At 42.6% G+C, this 24,460-nt stretch overlaps 1 protein-coding gene across 2 annotated transcripts in view; it reads left to right on the top strand.

Annotated features, from left to right (window-relative positions):
• Positions 1–23,673, top strand: part of ALDH9A1 (aldehyde dehydrogenase 9 family member A1) — a 29,366-nt gene extending 5,693 nt beyond the window's left edge. For both annotated transcript variants that reach the window (XM_027977692.3, XM_060403452.1), the window contains exons 3-11: positions 7,508–7,637; positions 8,449–8,583; positions 9,905–10,101; positions 10,759–10,899; positions 14,169–14,357; positions 14,579–14,666; positions 18,189–18,330; positions 21,075–21,187; positions 22,930–23,673. In XM_027977692.3, coding sequence (XP_027833493.1) covers positions 7,508–7,637; positions 8,449–8,583; positions 9,905–10,101; positions 10,759–10,899; positions 14,169–14,357; positions 14,579–14,666; positions 18,189–18,330; positions 21,075–21,187; positions 22,930–23,024 — 1,230 coding nt within the window. In that variant the 3' untranslated portion in view covers positions 23,025–23,673. The remainder of the gene's footprint in view (positions 1–7,507; positions 7,638–8,448; positions 8,584–9,904; positions 10,102–10,758; positions 10,900–14,168; positions 14,358–14,578; positions 14,667–18,188; positions 18,331–21,074; positions 21,188–22,929) is intronic.
• The last annotated feature ends 787 nt before the right edge of the window (positions 23,674–24,460 follow it).

Below are 24,460 nucleotides of genomic sequence, written 5' to 3'. Positions count from 1 at the left end.
CTTTTAAGATTTTCTTCTTATCATCAGTTTTAAATAAGTTCATTGTCTTTTGATGCAGCTTTCTTTATATTTCTTTTGTTTGGAGTTTCTCTTGAATTTGTACATATACAGTTAAATTTGGAAGGATTATGGCTGTTATTATTATTTTTTAAATTTATATATATATTTTAAATATTACTTCTTTAGATATTTCTTCTGCCCCCAATCTTCTGTTTCCTCTTCTTCAGAGCCTCCAGTTACATATACCTTGGGCTACTTGAAACTGTTCTACAGCTCACTAATGATCTGTTCATTTTTTCTCATTTTTCCTCTCTGTTTCGTTTTGGGTAATTCCATTGTTACGTGTAAAGTTCGCCCACCTTTTCTTCCATCGCGTCTGATCTGCTGTTAATCCCGTCTGGTGTATTTTTCATCTCTAGAAGAGCAACCTGAGTCTTTTTTGTTGTTGTTCCATGTTGCTCCTTAACATGTTCATGTTTTCCTCTACTTTCTTGACCACATGGAATATAGTAATAATAACTTTTAATATCCCCATCTACTAATTGTGACGTCTACCAGTTCTGAGTCTGTTTCTATGGATTGACTTTTTCCTCCTGGTTAGGTGTTATGTAACTTTGCTGTTTTGCATGACTGTTTTTTTTTTCCTCCTGGTTAAATGTTATATAACTTTCCTATCTTTTGCATGTCTAGTAATTTGTTATCACTAGACATTGTGAATTTTATGTGTTGGATGCTGAATATTCTTGTACTTTAGAACATTAATGAGCTTTGTTCTGTGACACAGTGAAGTTACTTGGAATTAGTTTGATCCTTGCAAGGCTTGTTTCTGTGCTTTGTTAGGCATGATCAGAACAGCTAATTTTCCCCCACTATTGAATACCCTTCTGAATACCTAGCTTGATGCTCTAGTAGTGAGGTTTTTCTTAACATGGCTGGTGGGAACGTGAACTATTCATGCCCCTGTGTGAGTTCTAGGGATTTTTTTTGTTTTGTTTTCACCTTCTTGGTTACTTTTTTCCCAGCCTTGGCTAGGGTCCTCACACTGACCAGTTCTCAGATGAAGACTTAAGGGGGATCTCTGGGATATTCTGTGCAGCTCTCTTTTCTCCTATCCCTAGAGTGCATACTGTAGCCATCACATAGTCCTTGAACTCCCAACCTGTTTCCTTAACTCAGAGTATCTCTTGGGCCCCACCTAAGGCCCTCTTACTGGCTCTCTGATAGAGACTCTTTCCAGGCAGCAGGCAGGAACACATGTAGGGCTCACCTCATTTGTTTCCTTCTCTCAGGGATCACTGTCCTGAGCTGTCCAATGTCCAGTGTCTGAAAATTGTTGTTTTGTAAAAATTGTTGTTGTGTGTATTTTATCTGGTATTTTTAGTTGCTGAAGGATGGAGCCTAATCTGATCCCTGTTCCTCTACCTTAGCTGGTAGCCCATGGACTCCTAGTGAAATGAACAGTTTTTGGTATGTGTATTAGTCTTAGGCTTCCCTTTTCACTTTGAATCTTTTGATGCTTTTTATCAAATTATAAAGATCTTAATGGTAGGCGCCAATCATTTCTAAGTTGGAGCCTCCTTAGGAAAGTCGCTGTCATTTGGCTTTAAAAGGAGAGAGAAATGTATTTTAAAACTGTAATGTGTTTTACCACCATTTACATATAGAAAAGAGTGCATGTAGATTATGCACTTGCCTTCAGCCGTTCTTTTGCTCAGCTCTGCCTCTCGAAGCAAGCCGGGGCTCACGCTTATTAGAGTTGAACAGGCATGGCTTTGCTCATGCAGTTCTCTTATAAAAAACCTAGACACTTACGCTTGCGTGGTGGCTTGAAATGAAGGAGGGGGATGGGGCTTTTCTTTTTCCCTTTTACCCAGTGGACCCGTGGTCAGGTCACATGAGAAGCGGGGTGGCCAAGAGAGGGATAGGGTAGATGTGAAGCACATGTTTCCCAAGAGATGCTTCTCGAAGTGCATTGTCAGGGTGGACAGTTTTGTTTTGTGGTGGCTCTTGTAGCTAGTAGGGGCAGGAAGCTTACATTGTTTCCCCTTTCCCTTCCGCCCTCCTTATCCCAGGAGGGTAAAGGAATCCCATTTCCCTGAATGCAGAATTAAGTGTTAGAGATTCACTTGGACTGCTTAATAGTTTTCATCAGGGTCTTTTTTTATGATCCTTGTAAGATATGTCAAAAGGCCCCACAGTGGCTTTCTAGAAATAACCTTTTGCATGAGGATAGAGGATGCTGGAATAAGACAAGGAAAATTTCAAAAGACCAGCCAATAGATTGAATTTTCTCTTTGAGTTGAAACCTTGAAACAGTCCTCAAAACTAATTGTCTGTCCATTCTTTACCAAAAAAAAAAAAAAATCTTAGTGAAACTTCCTTTCATAGTAAATATTCCAAGGCTTTTCAGCAGTAGTCATAGATTAATTCCCGTCTGTTCACGCTTGTATTAATGTGGAAGACAACAGCATTTCACTTTTGTTAGTTTAATATTTCTTCATGTGTTTAAAGTGTAACATACTGATTTCATCAGTGTGTTTATGCTGATTAGTGAACTGATGCTAGTAAAAAGATGCTTACTCCTTGGAAGAAAAGTTATGACCAACCTAGATAGCATATTGAAAAGCAGAGACATTACTTTGCCGACTAAGGTCCGTCTAGTCAAGGCTATGGTTTTTCCTATGGTCATGTATGGATGTGAGAGTTGGACTGTGAAGAAGGCTGAGCACTGAAGAATTGATGCTTTTGAACTGTGGTGTTGGAGAAGACTCTTGAGAGTCCCTTGGACTGCAAGGAGATCCAACCAGTCCATTCTGAAGGAGATCAGCCCTGGGATTTCTTTGGAAGGAATGATGCTGAAGCTGAAGCTCCAGTACTTTGGGCACCTCATGCGAAGAGCTGACTCATTGGAAAAGACTCTGATGCTGGGAGGGATTGGGGGCAGGAGGAGAAGGGGACGACAGAGGATGAGATGGCTGGATGGCATGACTGACTCGATGGACATGAGTCTGAGTGAACTCCGGGAGATGGTGATGGACAGGGAGGCCTGGCATGCTGTGACTCATGGGGTCGCGAAGAGTCGGACATGACTGAGCGACTGGACTGAGCTGAACTGACCTACTTCCTCTGCAGGGACTAGTTCCCCTCTTGCATTCTAGAAACGAAGTTTAAGTCACTTATGGTTGATCGTGCCTTTTGAAAATGTGTTTTACATTGATCATACTCAACACATCCAAGAAGTGGGATTTTTCACACCTGGTTAAAGAACTTTTACATCAGAACTGATGGCTTGTTGTTTTCCTAGGTACCCTCTTTCCAGTATCAGTAACGGGGAAACAAATTCATTGTTAAAAAGTTGTTTTGGTGAGTAGAGAATCAGGAAAGAGAAGGTAAATTGTTGGTTTGAAAGGCAATTTAATTTAGATTGTGTTTGGATGTAAACAAATCATCCTTTCTGAAGAAACATGTCTATTCAATAATTGCAGAATTTGTTTAGAACTTACTAACTTCCTTTTTAGGAAGTGAGCTCTTTGAAGGAAGAGACTGGATCTGTCCTTTTTCTTAGTAAAAAGTGTGAAATGATTTTCTAGCTCCACTTCACTTGGTGGTGGTTCTGGGGTTTTCTCCTGTTACTTCATCTGGAACGTGTTTCTCTGCTGTCTCCTCTGTCTAACTGTCTGTCTGCAGTCTCCATCCTGCAGGCCGCAGGGGAGTTGTGCCTCTTGTTCCTGGTATCTGCCGCCTCATGGATGAGGCTGGTTTAGAGGCTTGTGCAGGCTTCCTGGAGGGAGGGGCTGGTTCCTGCCTACTGGTGGGTGGGTCTGGGTCTTAGCCCTCTGGTGGGCAGGGGCGTGTCAAGCGATGTGTCTAGAGGTGGCTTTAGGCTCAGGAAGACTTTAGGCAGCCTGTCTGCTGGTGGATGGGGCTGTGTTTCTGCCCAGTTGGTTGTTTGGCCTGAGGCATCCCAGCACTGGGGCCTGTAGGCTGTTGGGGGAGCCAGGTCTTGGTGCTAAAATATCAGACTTCAGGAGAGCTCATGCCAATGAGTATTCTGTGGTTCCTCTGCCACTGATGTCCTTGTCCCCACTGTAAACCAAAGCCAGCCACCCTCCACCTTCTCAGAAGATACTCAAAGACCAGCAGGTAGGTCTGACCCAGGCTCCTGTGGAGTCACTCGCTGCTTTTTCCTTGGCTTCTGGTGTGCATGAGATCTTCTGTGCATCCTCCAAGAGTGAAGTTTTTGATCTCTTCCATTCCTGTGGAGTCTCTATAATTAAGACCCACTGGTCTTCAAAGCCAAATGCTCTGGGGCTCCTCCTCTTGATGCCAGTCTTCCAGGCTGGGGTGCTTGATGTGGGGCTCAGAACTCTCACTCCTGTGGGAGAACCTCTGAAATATAATTATTTTCCAATTTGTGTGTCACCTACCTGGTGAGTCGGAGAAGGCAATGGCAACCCACTCCAGTACTCTTGCCTGGAGAATCTCAGGGACGGGGGAGCCTGGTGGGCTGCCGTCTATGGGGTCGCACAGAGTCAGACACGACTGAAGCGACTTAGCAGCAGTAGCAGCAGTACCTGGTGAGTATGGGATTTGACTAGATTAGCAGTGTGCCACCCCCCACCATCTTGTAACTTCTTCTTTGTCTTTGGATGCAGAATAGCTTTTCTGGTAGGCTCTGGTCTTTCTTGTTGATGGCTGTTGAGCAGTTAGTTGTGATTTTGGTGTTTTCATGAACGGAGCTGAGCTCAAGTCCTACTTCGTCAACTTTTCTGGAATCCAACAAATATGGAATGAATGGATCAAAGCACTTCATACCTCTGGTCTTTGTAGAAATAGACCATGTCCAATTATCATTATCAAAGTGCTGTTTCCTGTATTTCATCCTTCCATGCTTTCTCAGATCTGTACTTGGTAGCTCTTGTGTTAGACAGTTGTGTTCATTTCTGTTGCCATTTCATGTTGCTTCTGGTCAGCCATACTGATGGTCTGTTTTAGTAACAGATGCATCTTTCTTGTCAATTGTTCAGTTCATGTTTTATGTGCAGATTTTCACCACATTGGTTTTTTTTTTTAATTAAAATCAGATCTGTAATAGCAAATACCTGTTTCTTACATACTCAGATCTTCTAAATAATTTTATCTGTTTCTGGCTGTGCTCCATCTTTGTTGCCATGCGGACTTTTCTCTAGTTGCGGTGAGCAGGGGCTGCTCTTCGTTGCAGTGTGCAGTCTTCTCATGTCAGTAGCTTCTTTTGTTGCAGAGCGGGGGCTCGAGAGCGCTGGGACTTCAGCAGCTGTGGCACGTGGATGCGGTATTTCCAGCTCCCCAGCTCTAGACCCTAGGTTGACAGTTGTGACGCATAGGCTTAGTTGCTTCACGGCATCTTCCCAGATCAGGGACTGAACCTGTGTCTAGGAGACAGAGGTTGGTGCCAAAGTAATTGCAGTTTTGCATTGTTGAACTTTGCCATTTGATCCTGGATTACATTCTTAAATGTGGTTATGTTATACATCATTTTAATGCGCATTTCTCTCTTTGTGTGTGTGGTTTTTTTTTTGCTAATGACTTATTGCATGCTGTTTATTTTATATTTATTTTAGACTATAGAAATGATGTTAGACAAAAAGCAAATTCGAGTGACTTTTTTATTAGCATTCAAAATGGGTCATAAAGGAGTGGAGACAACTTGCAACAACGTGCTTGGCCCAGGAACTGCCAATGAATATACAGTGCAGCGGTGGCTCAAGAGGTTTTGCAAAGCAGATGAGAGTCTTGAGGATGAGGAGCATAGTGGCTGGCCCTCTGAATAAGAGCCATTATCGAAGCCGATCCTCTTACAACCACTCGAGAAATTGCACAAGAACTCAAAGTTGATCGTTGTATGATCATTTGGCGTTTGAAGCAAATTGGAAAGGTGAAAACAGTTGATGAATGGGTGCCTCATGAGCTGACCAAAAATTTTAAAAATCGTCGTTTTGAAGTGTTGTCCTCCCATATTCTGTGCAACAGCAAACCATTTCTTGATCAGGATGTGATGTGCAATGGATTTTATATGACAACTAGCAACAACCAGCGCAGTGATGAGACCACGAAGAAGCTCCAGAGCACTGCCCAAAGCCAGATGTGCACCACAAAAGGTCATGGTCATTGTTAGGTGGCCTGCTGCTGGACTGATCCACTGTAGCTTTCTAAATCCCGGCAAAACCATTACATCTGAGAAGTATACCCAGCAAGCTGATGAGATCCACTGAAAACTGCAATGCCTGCAGCGGTGTTGGTCAACAGAAAGGGCCCAGCTCTCCATGACAGTGCCCGACTGCACAGTGTACAACCAAAAGCTGTACAAGCTGCAAAAGTTGAGAGAACTGGGCTACAAAGTTTTGCTTCATCTGCCATATTCCATCTGACCCCTTGCTAACTGACGACCACTTCTTCGAGCATCTTGACAACTTTTTGCAGGGAAAATGCTTTTGCAACCGGCAGGAAGCAGAAAATGCTTTCCAGGAGTTTGCTGAATCCTGAAGCATGGATTTTTATGCTCCAAGAATAAACAAACTTATTTCTTGTTGGCAAAAATGTGTTGACTGTCATGGTTCCTATTTTGATTAATAAAGATGTATTTGAGCCTAATTATAATTATTTAAAATGCATGGTCCAAAATTGCAATTACTTTTGTAGCAACCACTGAGCCACCAGGGAAACCCCCATATTCAAGTTTTTCATCTCTTTTGGGGACATTATTTAATTTTTCAGGTCTGATTTCCAAAATCTTTTTGCTCATTTTTGGGCCATCTGTAGTACCTTTAAGTTCTGTAAACTACATCTGAAAACAGAATTTGAAAAGACAATTGATGAGTAATGAGCATCGGAAAATAATTATCTTGTGATTTTGGCATGCTGCATTTCTTTGGGTGAATTAAACCCATTTGTGTTGATGTGTATTTGGCTGTTTTGTACAGTTTTCCTAAGGACTCTTTGTTCTTACTGTGTACATGCAGTGTGTTAGTCACTCAGTCTTTTCTGACTCTTTGTGATCCCATGGACTGCAGTCCTCCAGGTTCCTCTGTCCATGGAATTCTCCAGGCAAGAATATTGGAGTGGGTTTCCATTCACTTCTCCAGGGGATCTTCCTGACCCACGGATCGAACTCAGCTGTCCTGCATTGCGGGCAGATTCTTTACTGTCTGAGCCACCAGGAAAACCTCATGCACAAATATCTGTACATATTTTTTCAGGTGTACATATATAATATTTCTCAAAACAGTCCTTTTCTCACTAATCTTGGAATGAGGTGTTGGTCTTATATCTGTGAGTTACTTGATGGGGAGAACAGGGGACTATTTAGCAATAACTTTCATTTCTTCCAGATGTCACAGCCATTCCTTTCTGTTGGAAGTTCTGGCTGTTTCTGTTTTTAAAAATTAGGCAACGTATTCTGTTTTGATTGTTGAATATGTTGAGGTGTATGGTAATTTGTCTTCAGTCTAGTCCTCTGTTTTGCCCAAAGGAACGGAAGGATGAAATCGCCACTGTGGAGACTATCAACAATGGCAAGTCCATCTTTGAGGCCCGCTGGGACATTGACACTTCCTGGCAGTGCCTGGAGTACTATGCAGGGTTGGCGGGCTCCATGGCCGGTAAGCCCACACCTGGCCTTCTGTGCCCAGCTTAAAGGAAGCAGGGCAGCAGAGCCTGGTGGAGTAGGGTACAGAGTTTGGAATTAAGACAGACCTGAGTTAAAATCTTGGACTTAACACTCTCTACTTGGGTGTCACTGAGAATTACTTTATTTAAACGGGAGATCGTCCCTATCTTATTGGTTATTAGAAGGATTAGATGAGATGAGGTATTGGGTTGTAGTTTTTCCATAACATTGTATGGAAAAACCTGAACAAACGTTTTGCCCAGCCGAGTATATAAAGCACCTAACCTTGCAGCTGAGGTGTAGACAAGATTGTGCAAAAACCAGTTCTTGCAAGACTCAGTGAAGGCATCATATTTATTAGTTTTACTTACTCAGCAACAGATTTTCTTTTACTGTCTAGGAAGTGTCCATCAGTTCACACGTTGGCTGGGTTGGCCAGGCTCAGGAGGTCAGTGGGGTGAGAAGGCTGAGGTTGAGGGTCCTGGGACTGTTTAGTGCCAAGTCTCCCCATTTCTGCTCCATTTCATCTGAGTTATGTAGTGGATGCTTGGTAAATCTTTAGAGGATTATATTGAGTTGAATGAACGTTAGCTTGAAGGATAATAAGGATTCTTCATGTGGAGAGAACATGCAGAAGCAGTGTGAGAATAATTAGAATGAACGAAAGACCAGAGGCGCGGTGAGCCCAGTGGCTGGGGGATGAGAGGTGGGTGGTCTGGCTGGAGTCCAGAGTGAGTCCAGGCGCTGGTGAACCCTTGGGGCCGGCAGCCCTACACTGTTCTCTGCCCTCTCTGCCCCCTTAGGCGAACACATCCAGCTCCCAGGTGGATCGTTTGGTTACACCAGAAGGGAACCACTAGGGGTGTGTGTTGGAATAGGAGCATGGAACTACCCCTTTCAGATCGCCTGCTGGAAGTCGGCTCCAGCTCTGGCTTGTGGTAAGAATGGCTTATTCTTCCGCCTGTGAACTACCCTTTCTCCCTGGCATGATTTCACCCCTGCCCCGCCCCCTAGGAAGCTTTGAGGTTATGTATTATTCCCATTTTTTTTTATTTTTGTTTATGGGAAGGAAGAAAGTTAGTTTTGGTCTTGGAGATTTCATTATTATTTTTACTGTCAAATGAATTAGATTTGTGCTACTTGAAAGTTCTCTTCCTTTACGGACAAGAATTCTGAGCATCAATTTCTGTGTAGCAGGTAGCACTTGGGGATTTAACTTCATTTAGGAAGCAGAAAATAAACTTCTTCATTTGTGTCTTAAGAGAAATGAAAGACAAAGTTTCCATTAGAGAAGCTTTGGTTGATTAACAAAAAGATTTTTTGCACTGTTTAAAGAGAAGAATCTGTGGGAAAAGAAGACATTATGTCTGAGAAAAAACTCTCAGGTTAAAAGAGCTCTAGTATTAAAACATTGTATTGAAATGCAGCTTTTTTCTTGTTGCTGCTTCATGTTCGTTTTACACATTTCTCTGTGATAGAGGAGAAATAGAATTAAGTTACTAGCCTTGCAGACTCTCATCAAATTAATTAACTTTACTTATCTTCGGTTTCAGCTTTTATAAAATGGGTCTAATCATACCTACTTCATACTGCTGTTGCAAATGTTAAATGAGGTTAATACATGTGAAAAGCTGCAGATATATAAGGTATTACTGGTTGAGACATTGCAAGTGTGTGGCTTGGTCTGTTTCATGAGAGAAACTAAGGAGGGAAGAAAAAGATAGGTTTACTTATTAATAATAATTTTTGGCCTAGCATTTGATGGGGAACAGGAAACAGAGTTGTTTTTTTTTAATTTTTTAATTTTATATTGCATATAGCTGATTAACAATGTTATGATAGTTTCAGGTGAACAGTGAAGGGACTCAGCCAGTCACATATACATGTATCCATTCTACCCCAAATTCCCCTCCCGTCCAGGCTCCATATAACGTTGAGTAGAGTTCCATGTGCTCTGCAGTGGGTCCTTGTTGGTTACCAGTTTGAAGTATAGCAGTGTGTGCATGTTGATACCAAACTCCCTAACTGTCCCTTCCCTCCATCCTTCCCTGCTGGCAACCATAAGTTAGTTTTCTGAGTCTGTGAGTCTATCTGTTACTTTATAAATAAGTTCATTTGCATCATTTCTGTTTAGATTCCACATATAAGGGATGTCATACAGTGTTTCTCAACTGGAGTTGTTCTTGACGTGTCCTCCTTGTCCTGTCTTCAGAGGATCTTCAGCTTTAAAAAATCTGTGTTTTTGTCTCGGTAATGCAGGTAACGCCATGGTCTTTAAGCCTTCTCCCTTCACGCCCGTGTCCGTGTTGCTGCTGGCTGAAATCTATACTGAGGCTGGAGTCCCTCCTGGGCTCTTCAACGTGGTGCAAGGAGGGGCTGCCACAGGCCAGTTCCTGTGTCAGCATCGTGATGTGGCCAAAGTCTCCTTCACTGGAAGCGTGCCCACCGGCTCAAAGGTGAGAGTGAAGCAGTAGGGGCATCTGGTTATGACATCTTGATGCGGCTATGTCAGGCCTCCCCAGAACATGTGTTGGAGGCTTAGCCTCTGATTTTTCCTAGCTTGTATTGGCAGGGAGGCTGTACCTATTACTGGGCCAAGGTCTGAAGTGTACTTGAGAAGTGTGAAGGAGTAGTTAGAGCCGCTCAGTGTGTTAGGCCCACTGGGGACGGGAGTCGTCTTCTGCCTGTGTCTGAGAGGCCAGACCCTGGGCTGCAATTTATATTCTTCGGTGATTTACTTTATCTGTAGCTGCCGCCGCTGAATAATGGGTGTTGTCCCAGTTTGTTCAGATTCATCGTTTTGACCTTAATTTGTGCTCTGAGTTCTGTCAGCCTGGAACACAGCTGCAGCAATACAAAAGAATTTCCTCCCATGACAGATGAATTGACAGGTTGTCTTAAATGAACTCCCTCTTCAGAATATGCAGTTCTGTAGATTCTCTTCAGTGTTCTGGAAAAGACTACTTCAAGCAGACTAAGCACAATGTATATTGAGAACAAGGCTGCAGGTCACACGTAGTTCAACATGACTTTTCAGGGTCACAGTCTAGTTAACCTAGCATGTAATCTCATTGGTGTTAAACTTCTCGATGCTTTTGCTCTTGTTCTGTAAGATCATGGAGATGTCTGCTAAAGGAATCAAACCTGTTACCCTGGAACTTGGAGGCAAGTCTCCACTTATCATCTTCTCAGATTGTGACATGAAGAATGCTGTAAAGGGAGCGCTGATGGCCAACTTCCTTACTCAAGGCGAGGTGTGTACCTGACCCTGAAAGAGGTTTAGAGGGAGTCTTCACCTTTCATGTCACAGCATGTTTGGTTTTTTTAAATTTATTTATTTTTTAATTTGAAGGATAATTGCTTTACAGAATTCTGTTGTTCTCTGTCAAACCTCAACATGCATCAGCTATAGGTATACATATATCCCCTCCCACAGCCTGTTTTAAAGCTTGTTGTTTTGAAATAATTTCAGACTTATAGAAAAGTTGCGCAGATAATACGAAGAATTCCCATATACCTTTGAACCAGGTTCTTCAGTGTTAACATTTCATCACATTTACCATTCTGTCTGTCTTTTCATGGGTTTCCCTGGCGGCTCAGACAGTAAAGATAATCTGTCTGCAATACAGGAGACCTGGGTTCAATCCCTGGGTCAGGAAGACCCCCTGGACAAGGGAATGGCAACCCACTCCAGTGTTCTTGCCTGGAGAACGCCATGGCAGAGGATCCTTGTGGGCTACAGTCCCTGGGGTTGCAAAGAGTTGGACACGACTGAGCAGCTAACACTTTCACTTCTCACCTACTGTCTGTGCATGCATATGTATGTTACTGTATTTTTCTGAACTGTTTGAAAGTTGCAGACAGAAGATCCGTAACCTCTCCATTCATATGTGTATTTCTCAAAAAAAGTGAAAGTGAGGTCGCTCAGTCATGTCTGACTCTTTGGGGCCCCATGGACTGTAGCCTACCAGGCTCCTCCATCCATGGGATTTTCCAGGCAAGAGTACTGGAGTGGGCTGCCATTTCCTTTTCCAGGGGATCTTCCCAGCCCAGGGATCGAACCTGGGTCTCCTGCATTGCAAACAGATGCTTTACCATCTGAGCCACCAGGGAAGCCTACTGCCTTCTTTTGAATAAGCACAATATGGTTAGTAGAATCCGTAATTTGGTGTTAATGTAGTACTGTTATTCAGTCATAACCCTTATTCAGATTTCTGCATTTGTTTGACTAATGTCCTTTTAGAAACAGCTTCTTCTTTGCTGGTTCAAGATTTAATCCAGGAAGATGTGTTACATTTATTTGTGGTGTCTGTTTAATCTCATTTAATCTGGAATAGTTCTAAAGTCATTCTGATCTTTCAGTACCTTGGCATTTTAGAAGAATCAACCCATTTCTTTTGTAAAATGTTCCTCATTTGGGGTCTGTTTAGTTTTTTTTTTTTTTAATTGGATTTAGTTGATGGCTTTTTGGCAAAACACCACAAAAAATGGTATTTTACAGTGGTGTCGTTGACTTTGATCACCCACTTCAGTTGGGTCTTTGTTAGTGAAGTTGCTGTCTTCTCCTTTGAGGTTAATAAATGTCTTGTGGGAGATCAAGTGAGACTGCCTTGTTCCATGTCAAACCTGGCTCTACTAGTCTTAGCGCCCTTTGGTGTCCCCTAGAACATTTTTTCTGGTGGCCACCAAGTGGTGAGTTTCCAGTCCTGTCATTCCTCCTACTTTTATTTGGTTTACTGCCCGTTGCAAGAAAGGACTTTTTCCCCGCCTTCCTAGTTTGTTGTTCATTCATTTACTTTTATCAGCGTGAACCCATGGATTCTTACCTCATTCTGTGAGTTACTATTGCTATTATTATTTATTTTGATGCTCAAATAATTGAAGATGCTGCTGGCGGGAGCCTCTTTCTGTGACTTTTTGATATGTCCCCATTGTTCTTTGAGCACTATTTTACTTCCTGGCATAGCAAGGTGTTCTAAACACATCTTGTGCATTCTGTGGTGGAACTCTGGAATGAGCTATTTCTCTAAGAAGACTTGATTCCATTTAATGGCAAACAGTTTTTAGAAACGAAGATCTGGGTGCCAGATGTACTTGTTTCTGCTGGAGTATGATCACTTCTGTGTCTTCTCAGAGTCCAGAGCCAGGGAATACATATTGATATTTGGCATATGTGTATGTATGCACACACACATCTATTTACATCTGTTTATATTAATAGCTGTAAGTTTATACAGCTATTTCCAGTCATTCCAGTGTTACAAGGTTTATTTTAGCCTCCTCCTTCCATGTTCATAATTTCCTTCTCTGATAGTGAAACATTTAGCATCCATTACTCACAATACATGTAATTGCTCAGTCCTAGAATATGTTTATAATAGTTTCAGATTTGTACTTGCATTACTGTGAAAAATAAACCTTCTAACTAGCTTGCAACCTTCTTTTTATAGTTCTTTTTGGTTTTAGCCAAAGGGTATATAGTTAAAATCTGTGTTCAGAAATTAATGGGTCAGTTCTTCTTTCACCACCCCCTTCAATATGGTTATGATGTTCACTTTATTTTAAATTGAGATCTTATTTTAAAATTTATTATTTTATATATTTTGGCTGCACCGCCCAGGATATAGGATCTTACTTAGTTTCCTGACCAGAGATTGAACCTGGAACCCAGCAGTGAAAGCATGGGGTCCTAACCACTGGACCACCAAGGAATTCCTCATTATTTGTGATTTTAAAGACAAACATTGACTGTGAAATGCTGTAGATTTTTATTAGACTCAAGATCTCAGTTCTTGATCTGTTTCTACTCTTCAATTCCTTCCACTCTTAACCTCCTGTTCTCAAAATATACAACCAAATTGAGCACCTGAGGTGAGAAAATAGGAGAAGTCTTATGAGTCCTGTAGATCTATTAATTGCCTAAAGGAATTTAAACAAAAACGAAGGCTTAACTTTTATTTCAAGGGGCAGAGAGTTTGTGTGTAGGGTAGCATGCCTTCAATTACATGTGTGATCCTGTTCAGTATGGTGATAATTTTTTAGAAATGGAACTAACTTTTAAAGACAGTATACTGTTTCTTTAATTTTAATTTTTTTTTGGCTGCACAGGGTCTTAGCTGCTGCATGTGGGATCTAGTTCCCCGACCAGGGATGGAACCTGTGTCCCTGAATTGGGAGCACAGAGCCTTAACCATTGGACCACCAGGAAGTCCCCTGTTTCTTTTAAATTTAAAGCTGCTGGATTTTTTTCCCTTTTCCTTTTTTCCCCCTTTGTGCTGTGCTCAGTCATGTCTGACTCTTTGTGACTGCATGGACTGTAGCCCACCAGGCTCCTCTGCCCATGGGATTTCCCAGGCAAGAATACTGGAATGAGTTGCCATTTCCTCCTCCAGGGGATCATCCTGACCCAGGGATTGAATCCATGTCTCCTGTGTCTCCTGCACTGCATATAGATTCTTTACTGCTGAGCCACTGGGGAAGCTTCTTACCGCTTACTTACATATAATTTGTGTCTGTTTTTTAGGTTTGTTGTAACGGTACAAGGGTATTTGTGCAAAAGGAAATTCTTGATCAATTTACAGAGGAAGTGGTGAAACAGACCCAAAGGATAAAAATTGGAGATCCCCTTCTGGAAGATACGAGGATGGGTCCCCTCATCAACCGACCACATCTGGAGCGAGTCCTTGGGTTTGTTAAGGTGGCAGAGGAGCAGGTAAGAAACAAGTAGAGATGAGGGGAAGGGTAATTCCTCCTGGGTTACTTGCTCTGCGCCCTCTCCTGTGGTCATGTCCATCTGGGAGCCGTTTTCTGCATTGTACTTGCAGTAGACTGACTAAGTGTCCATTTGTTCAGGACACGGGTAGCATTTCCAGAATGCACATTGAGGTTGTATGTTTAACATAAAGTATGCATTCTTCTTTTCTTTTTTGGCAGGGTGCTAAAGTGTTATGTGGTGGAGACGTCTTTGTACCTGAAGACCCCAAATTAAAGGATGGGTATTACATGAGACCTTGTGTATTAAGTATGTCCTCTTCTTGTTTGCTTTTAAACAGTTTGAGTTAAATGTTAGATAGAAAAAAAGTATTTATAAATTGTACATATGGTGTAAGGCAAGGGTCAGAACTGTGCGTCCCCTCTACTCAGATGCAAGAAGTAGAAGTTCTCTGTTGCCTTGGAAGCCTCCTGTTTGCCCCTTCTCTTCTTGGATGATGTTATCAATTACCTGGGACTTAACTAGGTACACACCTGTTGTTGTAGAAGCAAGGCACCCCAAAAAATGAAAATTCATGTTTGATTAAAACTTAAGTAATGAATTTCTTTTCTCAAGAAACTTGGTAAAGAGTGTGTTTTACATTGAACTCTTAGATCATCAATATAATGAAACCAATTTGTCAGACAGCATACTAATATTAAAACTTAACTGATATAATACTTTTTAGCATTTCCTTTCGGTCTGAGCAGTCTCCTGGTTTGGACAATCAAGCATACGGTCGTCCTGCTGTTTTCATCCATCTCCTTCCCTCCCGCCTGCGGGTGACACTGTTTTAGACGTTGGTGGTGTTAGTGTCTGCTATAAAAATACTTCCAGTTTTCTTGGCTTTAAAAAACTATGTATAGATGGAATAATGCTGTATGATTCCTTACACCTTATCTTGAAGATAGATTCAGCTGATTTTTGTCCCTGAGGTTGATAGTGGTGCCACTTTTCAACACTTTGGTATTTGATTTGATTCAGTTTAACCTTTAGCCCTTGCTAGAAAAGCAACTACTGAGGCTCAAAGGCTGTGAATTTAGCATCCATACCATGAATTAGCTTGTAGCTGTTAAAGAAGAGGGAAAACTTACGTTATGTTTTTAAATAGCAAATACAGGTTAAACAATAGTGTATGTGGCATTATCCCAAATCTAAAAAACCACATATGTGCATGGGACAAAGAAGGAGCAGAGAACATGCATCCTAATATTGATAGTGGATTTATTTCTCTAGATGCTTGGATTAAAGGTGATTTTTGTTAAACTTTATGCATTGCTGAATACTACAGATTTTCTGTAGATTATGTTTGTTTATTTTTAGTTGGAGGATAATTGCTTTACAGTGTTGTGTTGGTTTCTGCTATGCAGTGTGAATCAGCTGTAAGTATAGACACATCCCCTCCCTCTTGAGCCTCCTTCCCACACACCCCCACCCCACCCATCTCGGCCATCACAGAGCACCGAGCTCCCGCCGCTGTGTTGCGCAGCAGCTCCCCTCTCGCTGTCTGTTCACACATGGCCTGTCAGCGCTAGTCTCCCAACTCGCCCCGCCCTCTGCTTCCTGCCGACCTTCACACGGTGTCCGCAAGTCTGTACCGTAAAGATGACTGCCTCTGTTCCTGCCCTGCAAGTAGGCTCCTCAGTACCTTTTCTAGATTCCATAAATACGCATTAATATATGATACTTGTTTTTCTCTTTCTGACTTACTTCACTCTGTGTAACAACTTCTACGTTGATCCCTCTCACTACAACAGACTCAAATTGAGAATGTGTATTTTGCAATTAGGAAAAAAAATTTTTTTAAGCTGTGAACCTATGCAAAGAACAGGGAGCTAACTACCTTCACTTCATCCTAGTGATTCTGAAAGCCTGATTTGTGGTCCACAGTGTCAGTATCGCTTGGAAAACTGGTAGAGGCAGGTTTCTGGTCTCTGCCCTAGACCCCCAAATGTAACTCTGAGGGGCTAGAACCCCAAGACCTGCATTTTGGGAGAATGGATACATGTGCATGTATGGCCGAGTCCTTTCGCGCTCCACCTGGAAACTGCACAGCATCGTTAATCAGCTATAGTCCAATACAAAATAAAAAGTTCAAAGGGAAAGAAAGTTCCCAGTTTGTTTTTATGCACATTAAAGTTTGAGACATGACTCCAGAGGCTCAATCTTTTGACTCATTTACTAGATTTGGGGCTAAAGTACAGTGCAGGGACCTCTCCTTTTCTCACATATGAGCTGCTGCTTTATCCCCTCATCTCTTGACTCTGGTATAGAGCATACTGCACACAGCGCCGCACTCTGTTATCAACCTGCGTGAGACGAACTCTGTTCTGGGACAGCTGGGTAATGAACTGTCTTGAGTCATTTACTATTCTGACTAACAGTTTCCCTAAAAATGGTGCATGGATTATCAGTTTTCAGAGATTTAGATCACAATAAACTATCCGTAGTCACCACCTAAAATTATTGAATATGCCTTCGTAGATAGTTTCAGTGTCCCCAGAGTACACTGTAACATACAGAGGAACAGAGAGCTGTTTTTACTTCGTATATATAAGCTCTGATCTATCTCTGAGGAGACTTTAGAGTCCTCGTCTTTGTAGATACGTGAGTAGTTGGTTTTTAGCTTTGGCTGGTGTAAAGCTGGTATTTATAGTAGGGCTCTACGGCTGTTTTTCTGCTTCAGCATTTACATATATCACACAGCCTTATGGACGCATATCTCACTCCTTGCTAGCACTGAGATGAGCTGTCTTTCTGCCACAGTGAGAGAAAAGCACCATTCTCTTGAAGGTCACTGGGGTTCACTATTGCACATCTAAATATATGAGCTTCTTTAGGTATACATGTGTATTTTAAAAAGTCAAGTGTGAATCCAGTCATTTTAGGGAATTAATCACAAGTACATTTTCGTATTAACTGCACAGCCATTCAGTTATTTCTGTTTATGTTTTTACATTGTATTTTCTTTTTAAAGATACTGTTTCTCCTTCTACCGTCACAGTTATTAAGAAAATGTGAAAAAGTGTAAAAGATGTTAATCTTGTATGACATTTTAACAGAAATTGGGATGATATGTACAGTTGTGTTTTTTCAGTGACTATTCATCATAAGCATTTGCTTATTAAATTTTCTTCCAAAACATTACTTTCTGAGGCTTCATAGAAGTCTATCATTGGGGTGTGTGGTGTTGCCATGACTGTCCCTTCTATTTTGGATGCCTTGTTCGTTGCTTCTCATTTTCACTGTCACAGGAGTGTTGTGATGGAAATCCTTGTACGTATATCCTTGTCCATCTCATTATCTGTGTCCTTGAAAAGTGAAAGTGTTAGTTGCTCAGTTGTGTCCGACTCTTTGAGACACCGTGAACTGTAGCCCAGCAGGCTCCTCTGTCCGTGGAATTTTCCAGGCAAGAATACTGGAGTGGGGAGCCATTCCCTTCTCCAGGGGACCATCCTGACCCAGGGATTGAACTCGGGGCTCCTGTATTGCAGGCAGATTCTTCACCGTCTGAGCCACCAGGGAAGCCCTAACTATGTCCTTATGATGAATATTAAAAAAAAGTAGATTTAGAGTGAGCACAAAGGCCATGACTCCTTAGTAGGTGGTGTTAATCGTCATGCAGGAAGGATGCTCTGATTTATAATCACACTAGAAATGTTGCATTGACCTTTCTCTAACGCTGTGTATTTCACTGTTTACTATGAACAAGGAATTTTAACATACCAGAATGTTACAAGGAATTCAGATAATGCCTTCACTGATGTTTGGTTTTTAAAATAATGCTTGTAGCTAATTGCCGAGATGACATGACCTGTGTGAAAGAAGAAATCTTTGGACCAGTTATGTCCATTTTATCATTTGACACTGAAGCTGAGGTTCTGGAAAGAGCCAATGACACCACTTTTGGACTAGCTGCTGGTGTCTTCACCAGGTAGGTGGGGAAGGACAGTCCACGTAGCTTTGAAGAAATGGGGCTGCTGTGTCTTCTTAGATATTCATCTTCTCCCTCCCCTGGAGTTCGCCCTCATTGCGTTTGTATCAGCATGTTCTGTCTGCTTCAGGTAGAGTCAGAAGATGCCAGCGTAGCAGCACAGCCAGAACCCTGCTGCTGAGTTTAAATTAAGCTGGTAGCTTTATTGATACATCCTATTCTTTTTTCATTCACTCAGTGAATACAAGTTTCTGATCTATGTAAAGCATTGTGTTAGGTCCCTATTAAAAAATACATGTCAAGGAATGTAGAAACCTGTAAGCATATAAATACTGGTAGTAGTTTTCAAAGACATGATTTTTAATAGCTTTATAGTAGTCCCTAAATTGAGATGCATTGTAACACATGTGGGCCTTCTATTGTGTATTTAGGGTGCTGTTTCCAATTTTAACTATTGTAAGTAATGTGATTACTATCTTGGTACATAAACTGCTGAAAAGCAAACAGTGATTTGGGACTAAAATTTCTTTGAAAATGATTGCAGATTGTTTGATTATATACAAACTCTGATTCGTCATTTGGCAATAGTAGATAGTTTTCTAAGATTGCTTTACAATTGGGAATATGCTGTTTCTTTAGTGATATATTTTGGGTTTTTTTTGTTGTTTTTTGTAGTTTTGTGGGGAGGCACTTGGGGAGGAAGACCCAAGTCTCCCTTGAGGACTTTATGAGTTGAGTTGTGAAGGAAAGAACGAGGAGCTCCTTTGTTGTTGTTTCTAACAGACTTTGTGTTTTTAGAGCAGTTTTAGGTGCAACGCAAATTGAGTGGAAAGTACAGAGATTTCCCAGGCTCTCCGCCCCAGCATGTGCACAGCCTCCCCATGATCAGCATCGCCCACCAGAATGGTACAGTTGTTAGAACTGATGAGCCTCCGTGAACACGTCATTATCACCCAAAGACCGTGGTTCATGTGAGGGTCACTCTTGGTGTGCGTTCTGTGCATTTGGACACACGTATAACATGGACCCAGTGCTGTCGTGTCAAATAAGGCAGTCTCACTGTCCTAAAAGCCCTCTCTGAGGAGCTGCTTTTGTTGATGTGAGGAGACGGTGGATTACGTCTCTCCTGCTCCTTTGCTTCACCACCAAAATACAAAGGCTGGTTATAGAGGATGGTAACTCCTTTTTTTTTTTAAAAAAAAAAAAACAACAACCTTTGTTAGGATGATTCACCTACCATATAATTCACTCATTTAAAGTGTACAATTCAGTAGTTTCTAGTATATTTATAGATTGTACAACCATCATTATAATCTAACTTTAGAACATTTTTGTCATCCCAAGAACATTAACAGCTACTCTGCATTCTCCCCTCCCCCCACCCCTGGCCACCACTAATCTATTTTATGTCTTTATATATTTGCGTATTTTGAAAATTCTGCATAAATGAAATCATACAGGATGTGCCCTTTCATGGCTAGCTTCTTTCACTTCGTTCATTCACTAGCTTCTTTGCAGAGTTCATTCATGTTGTAGTCTGTATCCCTACTTTATTCCTTTCTGCTACTGTGTGTGTGTGAAAGTCGCTCAGTTACGTCTGACTCTTTGCAACCCGATGGACTGTAGCCCACCAAGCTTCTCCATGGGATTCTCCAGGCAAAAATACTGGAGTGGGTTGCCGTGCCCTTCTCCAGGGGATCTTCCCAACCCAGGGATCCCAGGTCTCCTACATTGCAGGCGGATTCTTTACCGTCTGAGCCACCAGGGAAGCCCTTTTTTATACTGAGTAATATTCTGCTGTATGGATAGATCACATTTTGTTTATTCACTCACATATTGATAGACGTTTGGGCTATCTCTACTTTTTGGCTATTATGAATAATGTTCCAGTGAGCATTCATGTATGAGTCTTTGTGTGAAAATTTCTTTGTGTGTATGTTTCATTTTTGCTTGGTATAAACCCAGGAGTAGCATTGCTGGGTCATATGGAAACTCTCTGTTTAACTTTTTGAGGAAATGCCCAACTGTTTTCCAGAGTGGCAGCAGTGCTTTACATTCCCAGCAGCGATGTTTAAGGATTCCAGCTTCCCCGCATCCTCACTAGCGACTGCTGTTATCTGTTCTTTTGATTTTAGCCATCCTAGTGGATATGCAGCAGTGTTTTGTAGTTCTGGTTTGCATTTCCGTGAGTTGTCTTTTTACTTTTCTGATAATCTCACTTGCAATACAAACTTTTAAAATTTTTATAGATCAAAATTTTTCTATTTTTTTTAATCTGTTACTTTTGGTGTGTTGTCTGAGAAGGCTGTGTCTAACGGAAGGTCGTGGAGATTTATTCCTGTTTTCTTCGAAGAGTTTTATGGTTTTCAGTCTGATATTTTAGTTAAGTGACCCATTTGAGTTAATTTTTTTGCACTGTGTGAGAAAGGGCTGGCTCTTCCTTCATTCCTTTGCATGTGGACCTCCGGTTGTTCCAGCACTGTTTGCTGAAAAGACTATTTTCCCTCATTGAATTGTTTTAGCACCCTTGTTGCTGCTACATATTTTATAGATGCTTTTGGATGAGACTACAAAATTCAAATTCTTACCTGTTTTGCCTGGATGGTATAAGATTTTAAGACACATTGTGAAGAAATAAGAATTTGGCAATGTTTTGAAACTCTTAGAAGTGATAGTCTCACGTTTCCTGTTAAAGTTGCAGCAAAAGAAACTATGACTAACCAATGCAGTTTATTTCTTCATAGGGACATCCAGCGTGCCCACAGAGTGGTGGCGGAGCTCCAGGCTGGAATGTGCTTCATTAACAACTATAACGTCAGTCCAGTGGAGTTGCCCTTTGGTGGATATAAGAAGTCAGGTGAGGAGTTGGGAATTGTGGAAAATTCTTGTCTCTGGAGACACTGGTCATAATAGATCAGGTTCCTAAACTTGTATGTGTATCAGAGTTACCAAAACGTATATGAATTCCTCGTCCTCCCCAGGCCCACTATCCATGAGAAGGAAAGCCAAGCATCTTTATTTTTTCCAGAAGTTCTCCAAAGGTTCTGATGTATAAGTTGGCTTGTGAGCAGTAGCATTACTTTTTTCCTCACAGTCTATAATTGCTGTAAGCATAAAACCACTTCGAAGTGTCCTAACCATAGCAAGTTTATAATAGTCTGTTAGGAGATTTGAGATATCAGGAGCATAGCCATTACTTTGAGGTTCTTTTCTTTGGCACTTGTTGCTGATTTCACCAGTTTTGTGAATTGGGCTTCCCTGGTGGCTCAGTTGGTGAAGAATCTGCCTGCAATGCAGGAGATCTGGGTTTAATCCCTAGGTCAGGAGGATCCCCTGGAGAAGGGAATGGCTACCACTCCAGTATTCTTGCCTGGAGAATTCCATGGACAGAGGAGCCTGGTGGGCAACAGTCCATGGGGAGGCTAAGAGTCAGCCAAGACTGAGCGACTGAACACTCTGACTGTATGAAAATCGGTTTGGACTTTGTAGACGTACCTTTCTAAGAGGCTGACCCCTAGTCTCTCGGCAGGTATTTAGAGCCGTCACAGTGTTGGCAAACATAAATACTGACAAATGACGGTGAGATGGTGGGTGTTAATCTGACAGTTTCATTTGGTATTGTGTTTGGTATCACCCTGGCGTTCTCTACTCACACATCTCTAGATTCTTGTCCCTGTGGGGTTACCTGGAGAAGCCATCACACAGACTCAAATGCAGGGTAGGAATCAGGACTCTGTTTTGTTCATTCCTAACCCTCAGTTTGTTTGGAATCTGCAGCTTTGGCCTCAGTGGGGCCTCTGCACCCAGCTATCCCTTCCTTAATCTGCATCTTTGCATCAGTGCCCATGGATAGTTCTACATGAGATGAGAGGACAGAGAGCTGGCCTAACGCGCCCAGTAAGCTCCATGCTGAGAGGATCTGAAAAGGAACAAAAGCCAGAGATGGCCCTACCCGGCCTTTGAGTATGTCACCTTTGGGATGGTGCTCCCTGGAGACACACAGTTATGGAGACTGGGCCTAGGCCTTTGGATGCAGAGCCTGCCTCAGCCTGGGGCAGGAGCACAAGGAAGGCTGTCCTTTCAGCACATAACCTCATCCACTAGTGATTGGGTGGTGTCTTGGCTTTGAGTAGCCGGAGGGCCTATAGGGTCCACTCCCGACATGAGTGGGCAGAGTCTAAATAGTTGGTGCTCCTAAAGATTCAATATAAGAGGAGGTTACTAAGTGTATTATGTAGTTAGGTTTTAAGTTAGCACTGACTTTTAAAGGCATCAGGTTGATAATTGTAGAGAATGCTCTAATGTTTGATGAGGAAGTCTGAACACTTTAGACCTTAGCCCAAAAGAGTAAATACTTGAAGTTAAGGTTCATCCTGGTAAGAAATGAAGCCTAAGTGTTTCCGCATCCCTGTCCTTGAAGGCCAGCGGGTGCCTTTCCGCACGTCTGGCTCCACAGCCACAGCCTGCGGGGAGGACTGGCTCCCAGATCCTGTGCCGCTGCGCTCTCCCCCAGCCCGGGAGCAGGCCCTGTGCGTCTCCGCAGGCCGCCGTGGCTGGGGCCCGTCAGTGGCGCGTCCTCACCCTGTCTCTCTCTTTCAGGATTCGGCAGAGAGAACGGCCGGGTGACAATTGAGTACTATTCGCAGCTGAAGACTGTGTGTGTGGAGATGGGTGACGTGGAGTCTGCTTTTTGAACCCACGCAGTGACCCCAGTGAATAACGAGAGCCAGCTGTCACGACTGGCAGTACAGCCGCCTGCTGGTTCAGACCCAGAATATCGGTCATTCAGGATAGGAAAATGGTTCAGTGATGCTCTGAATGGCTCAGTTTCCTAAGTCAAAATGTGCCTAAGTGTCTTTTATATACTAATCAAGAAAGCTTGTTTTTCCTCAAAGCAGATTTCTGTAAATAATCTTTGAGAGTCACCAACAACTTTCCAGAGAACAGGGGGAGGACCAGGAGCCCTCCAGGCTTCCCTGGAGCCCACCCACTCATGGGTTCATTTTAGCATGCTTTAAAGAATACTTGCCTTTAGAGGTTCCTGGGCGTATCAGAAGAGATGTCTGTTTCTTGGCGTTCTGAAGTCCATGGTCCCTTGTCATTTCACAGAGAAGGCTGACGGTCGGGAGAGCGGGCTTGGCTAACAGGCGGGTGAGTGGGGCGTGGACACTGATTGGCCAGAGCCAGCGTGTGGTGGTGGTGGTAGTGGTGGTTGGGGGGGAATCAGCTCCAGTCCTTGAGTTACAGCTTGCGCTCTTACGATGGAAAGGTTTCCTTTTAAATGTACAGATCCTTTGTATGCCACTGCAGTATACTGAAACTAAATAAATCACACCGAGAGTCCTCTCAGTGTCATGTTTTCAAGCTAAACACATCGTAGGGCTATAGGGAGACACAGGATAGGCTAAAGTTAAATGTTTACGACAGAGGATTTGACATTCTTTGCAGTGAGTACACACAGGCGGGCTTCTGTTGCCGTAACGAACTATCAGCGGCCCACGCAGGCTTCTGGGCTCCGTGTTAAGAACAGGGCCTGTCTTAGAAGGGCTGTCAGTTCACAGTGACGTCTCAGACTGTTGCAGCAATCCTTACCTTGCTGCCTTACCATCCTTTCAGGGGAGTAATTTAGGTTTAATAGTATTAGGGTTCTCCAGAGCAACAGAACCAGTTGAGTAGAACAGGTGAGCATAAGCAAAGATTTCTTACGGGAGTTGGCTCATGAGATTATTATGGCAGCTGAGAGAGAAGGCCCATAGTCTTCTGGCTGCAAGCTGGAACCCAGGAAAGATAGTGGTGTAATTCAGTCCATGTCCTGAGGCCTGAGAACCAGGAGTGCTGCTGGCGTCTAAGGGCAGAAGACGGACTCTCTGCTCCAGCAGAGGGTGGATCTGCCGCTTTTCTGGCTTTGGGTTCTGGTTGAGGTGTTGAATGGATAGGATGAGGCCCACCCACAGTGGGGAAGGCCATCTGCTTTGCCTATTAGTTCACCAGTTCAAACTGCTTATTAGTTCACCAGTTCAAACGCTGATCTCTTCTGGAAACACCCTCATAGACACACTGGGGCATCATATAGCCCAGGCTGATGCCCAGGCTGACCGACACATAAAATTAATCATCACAGTAGCTAAGA

This window comes from Ovis aries, chromosome 1 (genome assembly GCF_016772045.2).
Source record: "Ovis aries strain OAR_USU_Benz2616 breed Rambouillet chromosome 1, ARS-UI_Ramb_v3.0, whole genome shotgun sequence".
In the NCBI taxonomy this organism is placed as follows: domain Eukaryota; kingdom Metazoa; phylum Chordata; class Mammalia; order Artiodactyla; family Bovidae; genus Ovis; species Ovis aries.
Note: the sequence above shows the minus strand (reverse complement) of the source record. Positions and strands in the feature narration are given on the sequence as shown.